General features: G+C 36.7%; 1 protein-coding gene across 2 annotated transcripts in view; it reads left to right on the top strand.

Annotated features, from left to right (window-relative positions):
• The window catches only part of STK17B (serine/threonine kinase 17b), a 24396-nt gene extending 9417 nt beyond the window's left edge, over positions 1–14979 (top strand). Inside the window, exons 1-8 of one of the 2 annotated variants that reach the window (XM_018071880.2) lie at positions 13–92; positions 1958–2116; positions 5846–6058; positions 9893–10037; positions 10257–10383; positions 11287–11335; positions 12693–12872; positions 13352–14979. In XM_018071880.2, the coding sequence (XP_017927369.1) occupies positions 1995–2116; positions 5846–6058; positions 9893–10037; positions 10257–10383; positions 11287–11335; positions 12693–12872; positions 13352–13634 (1119 nt within the window). In that variant the 5' untranslated portion in view covers positions 13–92; positions 1958–1994 and the 3' untranslated portion in view covers positions 13635–14979. Of the gene's footprint in view, positions 1–12; positions 93–1957; positions 2117–5845; positions 6059–9892; positions 10038–10256; positions 10384–11286; positions 11336–12692; positions 12873–13351 lie in introns of those variants that run through there. The other variant, XM_018071881.1, reaches the window with a different exon arrangement.
• Positions 14980–15885: the final 906 nt, after the last annotated feature.

The raw sequence follows: 15885 nt of genomic DNA, 5'->3' as shown, positions 1-15885 counted from the left end.
CCCGCCTTGGTGGCCGCCCGTGGTCCTTCGCTGCCAAACGCCTTCCCCGGCCCGGAGCGGGGACTTGACTTCTTCGCGAATAGTTAAATGAGGTGATTTTTTTGCCTGGTTGAACTTCCGTAGTTTAGTGGGAAGTTTTCTTTTTAATGAGAGTCTTGCAGATTTCTGTAGGAACCACATTTCTGATGTCTGTTACACATTGGTGCAATGTGTAATAATACAGGTATCGCCTTTAATTTTGGAAATAGTTAATGTTTTAGAATTTGTGCCTTCTTTTTTTCCACAGCTAATTGGATCTCATGTGGGTTTCTGCCTGCTGTGAATATATGTTTTTCTCTATTCTTTGTGATACCGAGCTAAAAAAAAGGAGAGATGTGGTGTCTTACCGGAGAAATAAAGTCAGTGCAACAGAAGGCAGAAGTTCTCCTTAATAGTTACTCTGTAAGAATGAAGATATAAAATTAAGGTTTACGTAATATAGCTGATAATGGTAATAAACTCATAATGGTAAGCTTTTAATCAATTCAATCAGTTATCTAATACAAATATTTTTGTGCTGAAGTACTGCAGTAGGGAGATAACTTTAACTGTTCAAGTGTATCTAGTGAGTACAGCACTAGAGAGAGTCACATAAAATTTCAGACATCAGAATCGGCCTCTTAAGTGATAAACTGTCATATAATTGGGGGAAAAGGAATGCATGTTTGTTAAAAAGTGATTCAGAGACTTGTGTATTTGTACTGTTGCCTCTTGATAATTTTTAAAGAAGCTAATTGATGCTTATCAAATGATACTTTGAAGATATTTTTAGACTGTGTAGTTTGGGTCTGTTTCCTGCTAAAGCCTGTATTATGATTTGAACCCAAAATTGTGCCAGTGTGAACATCCATGTTCCAAGAATGGGAACGTGAACAGTGCTGGATGGGTACTGGATTATATTTGAATCATAACTAGTTCAAGTGCTCCCCCAGAAGTTTCTGATAGTGCACTTCTGTCATTTGAAAAGTGAAAGTGAGTTTGCTAACTGTCCCTAAACTGTAATTTGCTTTGTGTTTGTTGTTTTTTTTTTCATTGCTAATAAAGGCAAACCTGCTCTTTAACTTAAAAAAAGCCATCAGTTACAACTTCTGTTATCCTTCAGTAACCTTTTTCTGCCTTGCTTTTGCATTTTACCTGAAGAGATGCTTCAGGCCTATAAATGTGAATGCCAAAATCTAGTATTTTTATGGGCTTTGGTTTTATTTTTAACAGTAGTAGACTTAATGTGGGTGGGTGTATCTTCATAATGTGCTGTTCTGCTGGTTTATTAAGATAATTTAATCAGAATTACTACGTCTGAATGATTTTCAATGATCTGAACTTGCAAAGAGAACATTGTCTATTCATGCTGCTTTCTGACAATTAATCTAGCCTTAAAAATGAAACTTAGATGAGCTATGGATGAGTCTAATAAGAAATGTGAATCTTCCCACTGGAAAAAACACTTTTGTCCTGTTGTTACCCATTCCTGCTATGCTGCAGTCAACAAACAGGAAGGAGTTTTGGTTACTTCCCACAAGAATACCAGTTAAAAGCATAAAGGTACTGAAATTTACCCAGAATCCAAAGAAGTGTTAAAGCTTATTTTCAGAAAGACTAAAAGGAAGGTACATATCATTAATAGTTAAGTAGTTATTAGCATTTTTATTAGAATTGAAACCTATCCCTAATGTCTTACAGATATGCTCCAGGGGGGGAAAAACCCCAGCTTATCTCAAATGTTTAATTATTAAAATAGCATGTCTTGATTAGTATTCCTTTTGGGTTTTATTTTTACAGTGAATAAAAGTGTTGTTTTCCGGTAACTATGGAACAAAGTTACAGCTATTCTAGTTTTATAGACCTAAACTCTAATATTTGTATACTTGCCTGTGCTGCAGTTATGGAATTTCTAAAACTCTTAATTGTTTTGCTTTAGCAGGTGACTGGTGGAAGGGAGAGACCTGTTCTTGACAATGTCAAGAAGAAAGTTGGAGAATAAAAGCCTTTCTGGCTTGTTAGACACACCTCTGCACACAGCAATCAAGACAGAGAATTTCCACAATTTTTATACTCTTGAATCAAAACAGCTAGGAAGGTAAGATTGTTCCTGTGTATTTTATTTTAGCAGGAGAAATTTCTGCTGCAGGAGAATTCTTTGTACAGTGATAGAATTTTTCTGGCAAACTTTTATAGTAGTAGATGGAGAATGAAGTATCCTTCCCAGTCCTCTTCTTTGCAGCATCCAGTGGGTTCTCTGGGGACCAGGAAAAAAGGTACAGTGAGACATAAGTTGCCAACCTTTTCCACATCAGAGAGATGTTTTCATAGGCATGTAGATTTGGGATTATCTTCCTTTTCTTGCGTTTTCCCTGTCTAGTCACACATCAGATTTCAGGTACATGGACTGAAGAGGAGATGACGTAGAATGACATAGACAAAGAATGGGGATTTTGAGTTGGTTGATCCAGTTGTTTGGATGAATTTTCTGAAGTCCATAAAACCTTTTCTCTCCCCACCCTCAAGCAATTTCGAGCAACCTGCTGTTTCAGAGTAGTTTTGCAGCCTTCTTCCCTTGCTCATGTTTGCAGCAGTAAAATAGGAAATAACAAAAAACCCCAAGTTCTTGGTATTTGTGATCCTGTTTCAGACATACGAGTGAATGTGTTTTTCGAAATCGCTGTGTTAGTTCACACCTTGAAAATATTCGGTGAATTGGGCATAAAGCTGTGCAAACATAATGCCATGGTCGTGCGTCCACGCTCCTTGGAACAGAAGTGACAAGGGTCAGTCTCACAGTTGTGCCTTGCTGGGCTACAAAGCAACCCTTTGCACCTGCAGCTTGTTTTATCAGCAGAGATGTTCTTCTGTATGTGTTTTTGTAAGCTCTTTGGCCTTCATTGTTCTCTTGGGTTCTTTCTGTTTTTCTAGCATGTGCTTTATCTGGTAGACTTTAGCAGAAGTGCACATTGCAGCCCATAACTTTCCTCTTTTCTTAACTGTTGTCAGCTCCGCTTTTGAAATCTGGGCTCTGCAGAAGCAGTTGATATGCGCCATCCTCTAGAACTCCAGTGTTGTTAAAAGGCTGGATTTTGTTGTAGGTACTTGTGAGATGACATCTAAAACAAACAAAACTATGGATTTTTCTGTGGATTCCAGAACACTGGATTCTTTAACACTTTGTTACATGCAAAACCAGGCATAACAAAACAAGTGCCAAAATGCAGAGAAAACAGAAGCAGAGTACTATGTTTTCCAAACATACTTTTGATTTTTCCTAGCCTGTGTGTATATTTTTTTAATGTTTTCAGTGTATAAATGCTTCGTAAGTGATGTAAAATCCATCTTTCTTTGTAGCCTATCTAAAAGATTCAATATGCTTTTTTTTTCACTTGCAATTTTCTTCTTCCTCTTCAGATTATGTAGTAAATAGTTCTTTTGTTCTCTGCTTAAGCTTCCCAAGTCCCATTTCTTCCTCCCACACCCTTATCTGCTAGGTCCTTTGGTATTTAAGACACTGACTCACGAAGCTGGCAGGTTGGGTTCTCTTTAGTGGGTTTAGTAGTTTTGTCCCTGGTGTGTGCATGGCTTGGCTTCTTCTGAAGCTGTTAGATTTCTGTGGTTTATAACTTGAGATATGAAAACATCTTGAAATCAGTTTTTCTTGTAAAACTGGGCTGTGAAGAGTGATGGTTATGCAGCTGCTTTGCAGGCAGCAGGGAGTGGGAACTACTCTGCTTGCTTCGGTGCAGCACTTCCGACCTGACTTCTTTGCACTTCTGGGGCAAGTTCCACTGCTCTAAAAGAACTGTTCTGTCTTAACTTTGTCTTAATTGGCACACTGCAAATAGAGTATAAACAAGTGGAAATTCTTACATCATCAATCTGGAGATGCCACTGACCCTTCAAAGCTGTTAAACCCGCAGCAACCAGGGGGAATATGGGCCAAAACTATCAGGGAAGATCTTACTGTTCTCATGAAACTCAACCAGTTCCCCTTTGGTAATTTTAGAGAAACTTTTGTGGTTGACAGGGTGATGTGATGTTAAAACAAGAATGTAAGCTGGGGCAGGGAGTATTTTCAACTTTGGTATGTAATGAAATTCATCTCAATAACTTAAAATGTTCTTCAGTAATTAGCTGGTTTAACAATTGGGAAAGAACCTGGCAATTGCAGGCTTACAAATATTGCTAAAATGAAGAGTGTGCCTGTATCAGACTGTAAATAACTTCCACCACTGAAATTAATTTTTCCTTTGAATTTTGTACCCTTGCCTTTCTAAATCTAGTGCTTTAAAAAAAGGCCAGAGAAATCCTACAACTAATTTATGTAGAAATAAATGATGACAGCAGCTGTCTTGTTGAATTTTTTTCTAAGTAATTTATAGTAGTATGATTAGAGGTAAACTTTACGTGTTTAATAATGCAGGTTTGTGCAGACTACTTAATATCTGGTTATTTGCATATGAAAATCTTACTTTTTTTCATGAGATGCTCATACTTTTTTTGATTAAATACTGAAGTCTAGATTTTTTTTCAAAAAAGGCTCAGACATGCCTTTTTTTTTTTTTTTAAGGAAATATTCCTTTTAGACACTGGGGCTTTTACACCAGAAAAAAGGCAAAGCAGGGCAACGTAGTATTTTCTACTAAAGTAGCTAATTTAGTTAAAAAAACCACAACTCAAATAACTCATGCCGAGCTGTTCCATTAAGTTTGTTCTTAGTATGCTGTGGTAACAAAAATATGGGTGGAAAGGCTTTTTTTTTTTACATAAGTGTAGATCTTTGTGCATAGTTTTATACTGTTTTTAGAACTTCAGACAATTTATTTTAGCCTTTCAAGTTTTTTTTTTTTATAAATAATGTTTCTTGTATCATTTGAAAACACTTTGCAAGAATGCAACTAGGCATATCTGGGAATGCAGTAGTAGTGGTTATAAAATTTTGTTTTTTTTCAGGAGTTTATAACTTGGCTTAAAAAACTGCAACTTTTTTCCCCTAATTTTTTTAAAAAGATCAGCTTGGTGTTTTAATGACAGTATGTGGGTTTTTTTAAAAACATTTCTTTACCAGAATACATTTTTTTTTTCCATACCTAAACAGTTGGCTAGGAAATAAAGCAGCACACTTTGTCTAACTGTAATTGAGGAAGAGAATGCCAAGTATTGGGTGTTTTTCTGCTAAGATGTTTTTAAACGTTTTGCAGATACCTGAGATTTTTGTAGCAGTACCACATGATTTGTGGAGGGAAATTCTCTTTATGACTTCTAAAATCTTCTGCACTGAAAACCTCCCTGCCCCCCTGTACATATAAATATGCTTTATTTTCTGTGTTCACTGATTGCATTTCACAGGGGGTTTGCTTTGTTCATTATGGTGTCCTGTAGGTGTTATGAGGAGGTTGAGGGTTTTTTAGTATAGTATTGCCAACCTGAACAAAGCCCTGAGCAGCCTGGTAAGATGTCATGGCTGGTCCTGTTTTAAGCAGGAGGTTTTGAGAGACCTCCATAAGTCCTTTCCAGAGGAGTTATTTTGTGATCCTACAGTGAGAATGTTCCTGTAACCCCATATCTGATTTAGTGTTTACCTAGTCTTTATAAAGGGAATTTTACTGGGTCTGACCAAAGCTTCATCTGGCTTAGTATCCTTTCTTCTACAGTGGCTGAAAGTGAATGTTCAGGGAATATGTAAGAAAAGGCCAAGCATGGCATTCCCCAGTACATTTTTTTGTTTGTTTCTAATTATTTGCCATGCCTTCTTATTTCTAGTGGCAATTTCTGTGCTTTTTATCTCTTGGGTCTTAATGTTTTCCCTTTTATTTTGTAGAGGAAGATCTGCTGTGGTTAGAAAATGTATAGCTAAATCCACAGGCCAAGAGTATGCAGCTAAATTTTTAAAGAAGAGAAGAAGAGGCCAAGACTGCAAAGCAGAAATTCATCATGAAATTGCTGTACTTGAATTAATGAAATCTAATCCTCGCATAGTTAATCTTCATGAAGTCTATGAAACAGCAAATGAAATCATCTTGGTGTTGGAATAGTAAGTATGCCTTCATCAGATGTTCCACATTTGTAGTTAAAAATCTTTCAGTATACTAATTTTTTGCATGAGCTGCCTGAATGCCCCAGAATTACAACAGTGCACTGTATATATTATGCTAATATTTCATTAGGATATACTTTCTAAGCATCTTTATATTTTTTGCTTTAAGAGTGTTTCGGGCAAGTTGACTGGAGATAATGTTCTTGAATCCCATCAAAAGTCCAAAGTGCTTTGATACATCTTAAATGATAAAAAAAAAAATAGAATAGCCCAGTACTGATACCAAGTACACAGACTTCAAAGAAGCTGAGCACGTCTATGCTCTGTGAACTTCAGTTAGCACTTGATGCTTTTTGGTGACTGGAGACTTGTAGTTGCTTTGTGGATTCTGAGCTTCTAAATTTAGTAGTTTTGTTGTTTTGAAACTGTTTGGCTTTTGGAGCTGTTTTGTAAAAAATTCCCATATTTGTTTCAGATGTCCCTGAAGCTTCTCATTAGATCTGAAAAAAAAAAAAAAGTCTAATTTTGGAATTGAATTTGAATTATCTCTCATGTTTGCTGTACATTTTAGTTTAGAATGTAGGAAACAAAAAGGCAGATTTGGAAGTTAGATCTCTCTAGGCTTTAATTTTCATGTACAAAGTATTTGAAGTGCTGTTAATGGTGGTCTGCATACACCATGATAAATCCCTTCAAATTTTCCAAAGAATGTAGCTAGATTCTATCTTTAAAAGCTTTTTTTCCTGGAACTAGATGATCCCTAACATATTATTTGTTGTTCTGTGAAGGTTAAAATAATAAATAATGTAGAAGTCAAGATGAAGTCCAGATGGCAAGTTTTGAACTTCTGAAAGTGCAAGTTCACATAAAAGCCGTACTGATTTTCCTGCTTCTGTTTCAGCTAAGCTAACCCTCTCTTGCTTATTAAAGCTCTGTAATGAAACATCTTCCTTATGCTACATTGGTGTTCATGGTGTAACTTCCTTGTGGTGTTCTGAAGTCTGGCAGTAAAGTGTTCCTACTTTTGTGGGGATTACACACTTAAATTATATCCTCCTGTAGCAGAATAAACAGCTTTTCGTGTTCATTTCTGTTTATCAGAACTCTGAAGCAGTACTTGAAAAGAATTGCAAGAAATGAGTTTATAAAATAGTTTATAAGCATTTCATCTTCGGCTGTATTTTCCCCCCCTGCACATGTTCCTTGCTCTTGTTATGTGTTGTTGGGGTTTGGAAGATGTAGGAGTAAGAGTCAGTTTGTGTTAGTGCACATTTTCTAAATAAAGGTGAAATGGATGCTAGTTCTTAGTAAGGCCATCTTTGTAGGGGGAATCACTAAAGATATGAATACTTCTTCAAAAGCCCCACCATGGAGGTTGCTCCTCTTCTAATGTGAGGGCCAAAGGAAGAATCCAGTTACTCAGAGAGAAACCTGGCAGCTCTACTAGCTCTTTGTGCAGCTGTAATAATTTCCAGGTCTATCTAGTTTGTGCACTGAAAGAACTAAGAAAGGCTCTGCAGAGTGAGATCAGAGCTCTGTCTCACCTGCCATTTCCAGCAGTGGCTGTAGGAAGGTGCTCTTTAGGAAGAGCTAAGGAGCATATAACTGCCCACTTTTTGCTCTTCACTCTCTTTGCACTGTTGCAGCAAACAGAGGTATTGTACTGAGAATACCTTTCTGCTTATTCCTTTTAGTTTATGGACCTGTCCGAGTCTTTGAATGCGTTTTGTCCTTTTTTTGTACCTGGTGATACTGTCTACTTTGGTGGTAATAAATTCCAGGTGCTCATTATCTTCTGTGTGAAGAAATATTTTCTTTTATCTTTTTCAAACTAATCAGCTAGTTTCATCAGATGCCTCCTAGTTCTTATATTGTAGGATCTGGTGAATAATAGTTTTTGTTTGTCTCTAAACCAGCTTTAGTGTTTTTGTAAGCATCACTTGTACACTTCTCCACAATCTTCTATCCAAACTGAAGAGTAAGTGTCTCTTTGGTTGGTTTTTTTTTGTTGTTGTTGTAAAGCAACTGTCTGTCCTCTGACTTGCCTTTCTTTGTATCTTCATTAATCCTACATAAATGAAGATACAGAAGCAGAACTACATGCTAAGGTTTTATACTGAGCATTGTTTTGTTGCTTGTTCTCAGTAGCCCCCCGATGATAGCCAGGTATGTTTTAACTGCTCTGCACATTGGTCCTGTTATTTCTTAACGATTTTCAGTCAAAATTTTCTGAGCTATCCCTGCTAGTTCAGTGTATTATTGTGTGGGGTTCCATTAGGTTATTTATCTATATGCACCACAGGGCATCTGATGCTCTTTTACTCGCTTTCTCTGTTGGTGCTGAACTTGCTTGTTCATGTCTTCCTTGACCTGGGAAGCCCAAACCAGGATGCTGCATTCCAGCAGTGGTCTGGTGTGCTGGGTAGTGTCACTTGCCTCAGTCTGCTGGTTGTGCTCCTGCTATTACAGCCCAAGGTGCTGCTGACCTTTCCTGCACTTCAACTCTTGCTGTCTCTGAGGACTCACAAATCTTTCCTGCAGAGCTTTCAGCTCTTTACCCATCTGAGTGTCCACCCATCCAGACCATAATGCAACTTGGATACAATAATACTGTGGGAGACAGTGTCAAAACCTTGTTAAAGTTGGAGTAAATGACATCTACATCTTTTCCCTCATCTACATTTTGTCATAAAGCCAGCTAGAGGAGACATGGGCACCTCACAGAGCAGGTTTATGACTGTGCTTATTTGTGTTATATAGATTCTGTCATTTTGTTAGCATTGAAGATTAGGCTTACTGATCTGTAGTTCTGAGGTAGCTCTTTATTCTTAAGGGAGAGAAACTTCAGGCAGTTTGAGCAGGCTGAGTAATGATTTCAAACCCAGCCTGAAAGGAAACAGCTGATGCTGTGGCCAAGGGTAGAAGTGTAACTAATAAACCACGTGCAACATGGTTATTTCCATGCTGCTTTACACTGTACTAATAGGGTTTTCTGGAAGCCTTTTTTGAGGAAGATGAACTTGAGATGCTCTGTAAAACACCTTCTCAATCTTATTTTTGAAATCTGCCATTTTTACACTAAAAGTGACAGAACTGAGTCCTTGTATTTCTCAATATTCTGTGTCTACTAGAGTTCTGGAAGGGACTGTTCAATAACTGACTAGGCAACTGTATATTTAATCAGCAGTAGCATGCTAGATTTTCTTCCTGGTACCTTTCTGAGTCTTCCATCAGAATGGCAGGAGGCAAGTATGCAGTTTCCTCACTCCAGAAATATTCCTTAGCAGTCTAGCTGTTATTAAGTTGTTGTTATTACATTTACACCACAGCCACATCATGTAAAAAATAATGATATTTGCTCCTGAAATCTGAGAATAGGAATACTGCTGGGCTTTCTTGCTTTGAATTGTTTATGAACTGGTCTAATGGAAGAAATTTATATTTGACTTGAAAAGAGAGGCTTCTTTGGTTAAGGAATGATTACAGAACTCATCTTCTTGAAGGCATCTTCACACCTGCTTGTAGGAAAGAACGCTTGAGGGTACCGGAGTATTATGACATTTTCAACCAAAGTTCTGTTTTGCTGTCTCAACTGCTTTTGCTGACTACTAGGAAAGAAAAAGCATCATCAGATTTTTTTTTTCCTTTTCTATGTGCTTATATTTTGTGTTTTGGCATAAATATGTAAAAAAAAAGTAATAATAATATTTCCAGCCTCTCTGAGATTATAAATATACATTAGATAAATATATATTGCAATATATAGCATTTTTCCTCACTTAAGATTCAAAATTTAAACTTAACACATAAGTGTTCTTGAATGTGTTTCAGTGCTGCTGGAGGAGAAATGTTTGACTTGTGTGTCCCAGATCTGGATTACAGAATTGGTGAAAGGGATATTGTAAGACTTATAAGACAAATACTTGAAGGACTTTGCTGCTTGCATGAAAACAATATTGTTCATCTTGATTTAAAGGTAAAACTTTTTATTTTAGTACTTTAATTTATTATTACATTCAAGTAATTTGTTAAATACATAACAAAGATGAAGAGAAAAAGGAGTGTGTTAGAGATTAAATATTTTTAAATAAAATTTAGCAATAAGCATTGCATAATAGAACCTGCAGTGTCATTTTGGACATTGGGCTTTTTTGCAGGTTGCATTTGATTGAGATCTAAATCTTTTCTATTCTAGCCTCAGAATATTTTGCTGAGCAGTGTCAATCCTCTTGGTGATGTAAAAATTGTAGATTTTGGTATTTCCCGGAAGCTTGAGAATTCCAGTGAACTGCGGCACATCATGGGAACAACAGAGTATCTGGGTATGGAAGAGCTGCTTCACAATGTCTGATTTGTGCTTTGGAGAAAACAAACAGTTCATGTAATATGCTTATGAACTTACCAGTCATTACTGGAGAAACAACATTATAGGACAAAGCAACGTGTTTTGAGCTGTTCTTTTTTTAGAGTGGTCAATGAATATTTGCACCACAAATTCCCAAATTATGTCAGTAAGTGCAGCTCTCAATTCCTGCCGTAGCACTTGCTGTGATGCCAGCTGTTAACAAAAAGTTTTGGCTGTTAAATTCTTTTGATTAGAATTGAAATACAGCATTAGCATGCACAAAGAAGTGTTCTTTGAGTTGGGAATGTTGTTTAGTGTGATGGTTTAATGAGATTCAAATATTCCTTGGAAAGGGGAAGATTGCCATTAGCACTTGGCCCTCTGTGAGGCACAGGTTTCCTTCATGATTTGCCAACACTCAATTTTAAGAGCACTTCATACTACAGTGAATAACTTACTATCTAGCATAGGCTAATGGCCACTGATCCTAAAATTGGCTTGGTCATCTGCTTTTGCAGTGTTAACACACTGAAGGCTTTATGCATTCCCCTAAAAAAGCTATATACTTCAAAACCTCTTAGAAGAATGTTTTATGTGGATACTTCTGATTAGAAAACATCTTGAGATTTGGCTAGGAATAGACTCTTTAGGCCATGTAGTGCTGTTTAAGTGTGACTCAATTAAACATCTGTGTGTCTAGTCAAACAGAAATAACTTTTTCACGCTCCTGTGGCTTGAAAATAATAAACTTAACTATTGAAACTGCATGTTTAGTCTCATAATAATGGTTGGCAAAAAAATGCCAGGAATGTAGTGTATGATTCAAGGCCGTTTGAGTAATATATTTATTAAAGCATTTTTCTTCTCTCCATCTGTTTAGCTCCAGAAATCCTAAACTATGATCCTATTACCACAGCTACAGACATGTGGTAGGTTGTATATCTTAATTCATTTTATTGAGGTGGGGGGGCCACTTAACAACTTAGGGACCGGATCTGGACACTGATGCAGTTTTTTTCCTGGCTTCCAAGAATACTCTGCTGCTGGACTGACTAAAAGAGGGAGAGATAGGAGGATATAACTCAGAGCTTACAAGGAATTACTGTAAATGGGTCTGTTGCACACTTAGAAGGGAATGCCAGTGGCTTCTGAGCCTGGAGTATAGGTATTTGTTCTAAGGGAACAATAACAGTGGTTGGATAGCATACTTTAGGTATTAGTTACTCTGGGATGACAAGCTTCAGGTATGAGCTTCTCTTGGACACTCTCTTTCCTCCCCACTTTTGTTAAATAATTTTATTACACAAATGATAAAAAGTATTTAAGTTTCTACTTTTTATCTTTAGAGAAATACTTGCAGAATGAGTCATAAAAAATGAGACAAATACCTTAAAGTGATCCACAGCTTTATTTGTGGCTTACTAATTTTATGAACTATGTTAGTTTAAAGACTGGCTTTGAAATGTTTCCTTAGAAACATAAAATATTCATATGCTCTTCTTGAGCATCTTAATAATTAAAATTCAGTTTTAAAAGTTGCTGTGATCTAATTGCTCCTTTGAAATCCTCAACTCATAATAGTAACTAAATCTGTTCATGAATGTTTTTTTAACTACTTAATATTTGCGTGCTTTTGTGGGAAGACATAAAAACAAATTGTTGGTGCTCTACTCAGAATGACAAACACAGCAGCAGCTGCAGTTTCTACAGTGTAATGGGTGCTAAGACCTGATCTGTCTGATCACAAAAACATTTTTATTATGCATCAGGAAACCATCTAAGATTTATAATAGATTGCGTGATGTGTCATGTTCTTAGGGAAAAACATCTGAGCAAGAGGATATTGTAGCCCAGCTCGGATGTGGAATGTGCAGAAAGGTTGACTAAATCTCAGTCTTTGATAATTCATCCAGAATTGTAGTGAAAGCTGGGGTTTTATTTACGTGCAGATAAGAAAGTCTGTTTTTCCGCTGTTCTGTCCTCCGGAATCGCTGTATGTCCAAGAGAGGGCTGTGTAAAAGTGATGCATTTGCTTTCCTAACAATCTGAGTGGAAAGAAAAGGGTGTATTGAAAGTAAGAAATTTTCAAAAATGCCTCCACTGAGATGCTTTCCTTGTGTGTGTTTGTGCATACCTGCTTGAATCACATAAAACTGAGATGTCACATGATGCTTTTACTTCTCTAAGTGTGGGATACATCAGGAAGTTTGATCTGCAGCACAGTAAATATGCGGGATACATTGTTCAGATGTTCATGTAGGATTATACATTGTGTTCTTATCTCAGGAACATTGGTGTCATTTCATACATGCTGCTGACACAAGAATCTCCATTCGTGGGAGCTGATATTCAAGAAACTTACCTTAATATATCTCAAGTTAATGTGGATTATTCAGAAGAAACATTTGCATCAGTTTCACAGCCTGCCAAAGACTTCATTCAAAAACTTCTCATAAAAAATCCAGAGTAAGTAACAAACTCCTCCAGGCAACAGTCTTAAATTTGTGGAGCACCTAGAGAAAGTGAATGTTAATTTATATACCTAATACCATGATTCCTTGAAATCCTAATGGCTGAATATTCACTAGCATTTATTATGACCCTATTTACAATGGTCAGTATAAAGCATAGGACTTCAAAAGCATAAGCATGTGCACATTTATATATACCATGTTGAAAACATTCCAAGGGAACTATGTCCTTGTTCTGATGAAAAGCTTACCAGCTTTGGGGGAAACTGTCAGCTGCATTTAGATGTGTGTTGCCACTGCTTAACCTTAACTATGTGTTTTGTAGCAGCTGAGGTAGTGCTGAAAAAACAGTGATACTGATGCTTTAGTGTCAGTTTTGCTGAAGATTTCTTAACGTGCGTCAGAGTTATTTTAATTAAGTTTTTAGTATTTCTGAAATTCACTAAAGCAACTTTTTCCTTTTCTTTTTCAAAGGGAAAGACCCACAGCAGCGGACTGTCTTTCTCATTTGTGGTTGCAGCAAGGGGAGTTCACGCTCTTGTGCGGCCCTGAAGAAACCTGTTGCTCTTCTCAGATGTCAGGACACGCAACAAAATGCTCAGAGGAGCGGAATGTGAAATCCAGTTGTAATGGTACCTGTAGCGACAAGGAAGACAAAGAAAACATCCCAGAGGACAGCAGCACAGTCTCCAAACGTTTCCGTTTCGATGATTCATTGCAGTATCCCCAAGACTTCACGACAGACTTCTTATGTTAATGTGTAATGCAGACTTTTATAAAATGAATTCAGCATAATCTATTCCAGTGGTGAAAATAAGATTATGGCTTGCCAATTCATGTAGCATTGGCGTACTGGAAATGCACTTTGATTCTTTTATGCTGATGCCTCCTTTTCTATCCATTGCTGGCAGTGGATTTAACTCCTGAGAAATTGGAGTTGTTGCGCCAATAAAATGAATTATTTTTTTTTAAGAAGATATAAATAAATATTTTTGCACTTTTCGATTTCTAGTCAAAAAATGACGCTAGAGTGAACTAACTGAAACCTGAAAATGAGTTTGTTTAAACTCAACCTTTGCCAAACCGTGGTTGAATACATGCATGCTTTTATGACTTGCCTTAATAAGAAATTGGTCTGAGCAGGGAAACTGAATCTAGCTGTCTTACTGAACTTACTTGTGACCCTTCTCATCACTTTAAGTAGAGGCTAAAGTTGGTATGTTTTGGGACTGATAAATCTGTTGGGGTTGCTTGGAAAACTGTTTTCCCTCTGGTACAACTGGTAGTTATGGAAATGTTATATGGAAATGTTATAGACCTGGTCCTCTTAGGGGTTGTAATGCACACTCTGTGGTTTTGCTGTGTTGGATCTCTGCAGATCTTGAATAGAAAACGGGTAGACTGTCAGTCCTTGTGCTAGTGGACCTTGGCTTCTTACCAGTAAATTGTTTGAAGAAGATGAGGTTCCTATGCTGATGTGAATATTTGATGAACTTACTAGTTTGCTGTTATAAAACCTCTGAAATATTATCATCTACCTGTATTGACCTTTTCCTTATCTTAAAAAAAACAACCAGAACACCACAAAACATCACAAAACACCCCCCTCCAAAAGAACAACCAAATACACACAAAGGAATCCAAAAACAGAAAGCCTCTTTATAGTTATAAGTAGTAACTGAATAAATTGAAAATAGCCATTTTTGCCAGTGAAGCTGGAATTAACAACTTTTCTTTATGTCCCTGTAATGTAAAAGTGCAGTGCATCTTTGTCAATTATTGTTACCCCTAATGACTCAGCTTCATGCCTACTCTGAGAAATGGACTGCAGTGTGTTAGTATTTAAAGACAAACTACCTGATAATTGTTTTAATTTGGTTTGCTCAGTGGTATTTTTTTTAAGTTATGTCCCTTCCAATTCCTGTTTCCAGGCTCTTAGGAAATGCCTATGTAGCGAGTCTTGACTTAGAGCAATTGCCAGTGGTGTCTTAAACAGCCTGAAACTAATACTGACAAAATAAATGCCTAATAGTAACAGAGGCTGGAAGTCTTTTTGTGCAGGGAATGTATTAAAACTCTTACAGATATTTTGAAAATAAGTGTCACTTTAAAATATTTTTGGGATTTTCCACTCCTGAGAGCTTAAGTTTAATTGTCTTTGATTTGGATTTGTTTTGTATAATAAAATACCACGATCTGATAATATTTTTCAAGTGTGCCTGTGCATTTGTCAATAGTTAGGCAGATTGGTGTCTTGGAAAAATATATGATTGAGAGGTGAACATAATGGTTGGTAGAAGGTTGTATTTTATCATCCTTCACACGAGGAAAGAATAGGTTTTTTGCAAATAGATTCAATATGAGGTATCACCATAGTATATGGTGGAATTTGGGACTGTTCTCTTGATTTGGGTGACACTCATGTCAACAAGTGAAAAGCAGACTGAAGTGTGAGGCAGGTGAGACTATCTTTCAGATTATGTTTACCAGAAGAAGTAAAAGTTTTCCAAGACTTAATTTCATGTGAAATAAAGTAACAGTATATTGAGCACGTACAAAGCTCCCATGCCAAGGTTTAAATGAACCACACTCAGTCTCCTCCATGTATTAGTTCTCATGTAACTTTTTTCAGTGGTACTGAGAGTGTATAGGATTATAAAATTCCTTTGCAGGAGGTGGTTGTTGGATTGCATTCAGGTACTTTATACTCTTAGTTTTCAAAGTCCTTGACTTTTCTCAGTTGGAGTCTTATTTAACTTTTTTGGTTTTTTTTCCACCAGCATGGATTCCAGTTTGAACTGGATAAATTAAAACCACAAACTATTACATATTTACACAGAAGTTAAAGTTCACTTAGGGTAAAGAAGACAATGTCAAAAATCTGTAAAGGTAAAAAAAAATGTTTATAAAAGTTACACTTTCAAATTCTGCAAAAATATTACTGAATTGAAATTACAACTATTTTCATCTGAAAAATCTGAAAGCATATGCCAGCACTTTATGACATA

Source organism: Manacus vitellinus, unplaced genomic scaffold, assembly GCF_001715985.3.
Source record: "Manacus vitellinus isolate BGI_N305 unplaced genomic scaffold, ASM171598v3 scaffold_20_pilon, whole genome shotgun sequence".
Taxonomy (NCBI): Eukaryota; Metazoa; Chordata; class Aves; order Passeriformes; family Pipridae; genus Manacus; species Manacus vitellinus.
Note: the sequence above shows the minus strand (reverse complement) of the source record. Positions and strands in the feature narration are given on the sequence as shown.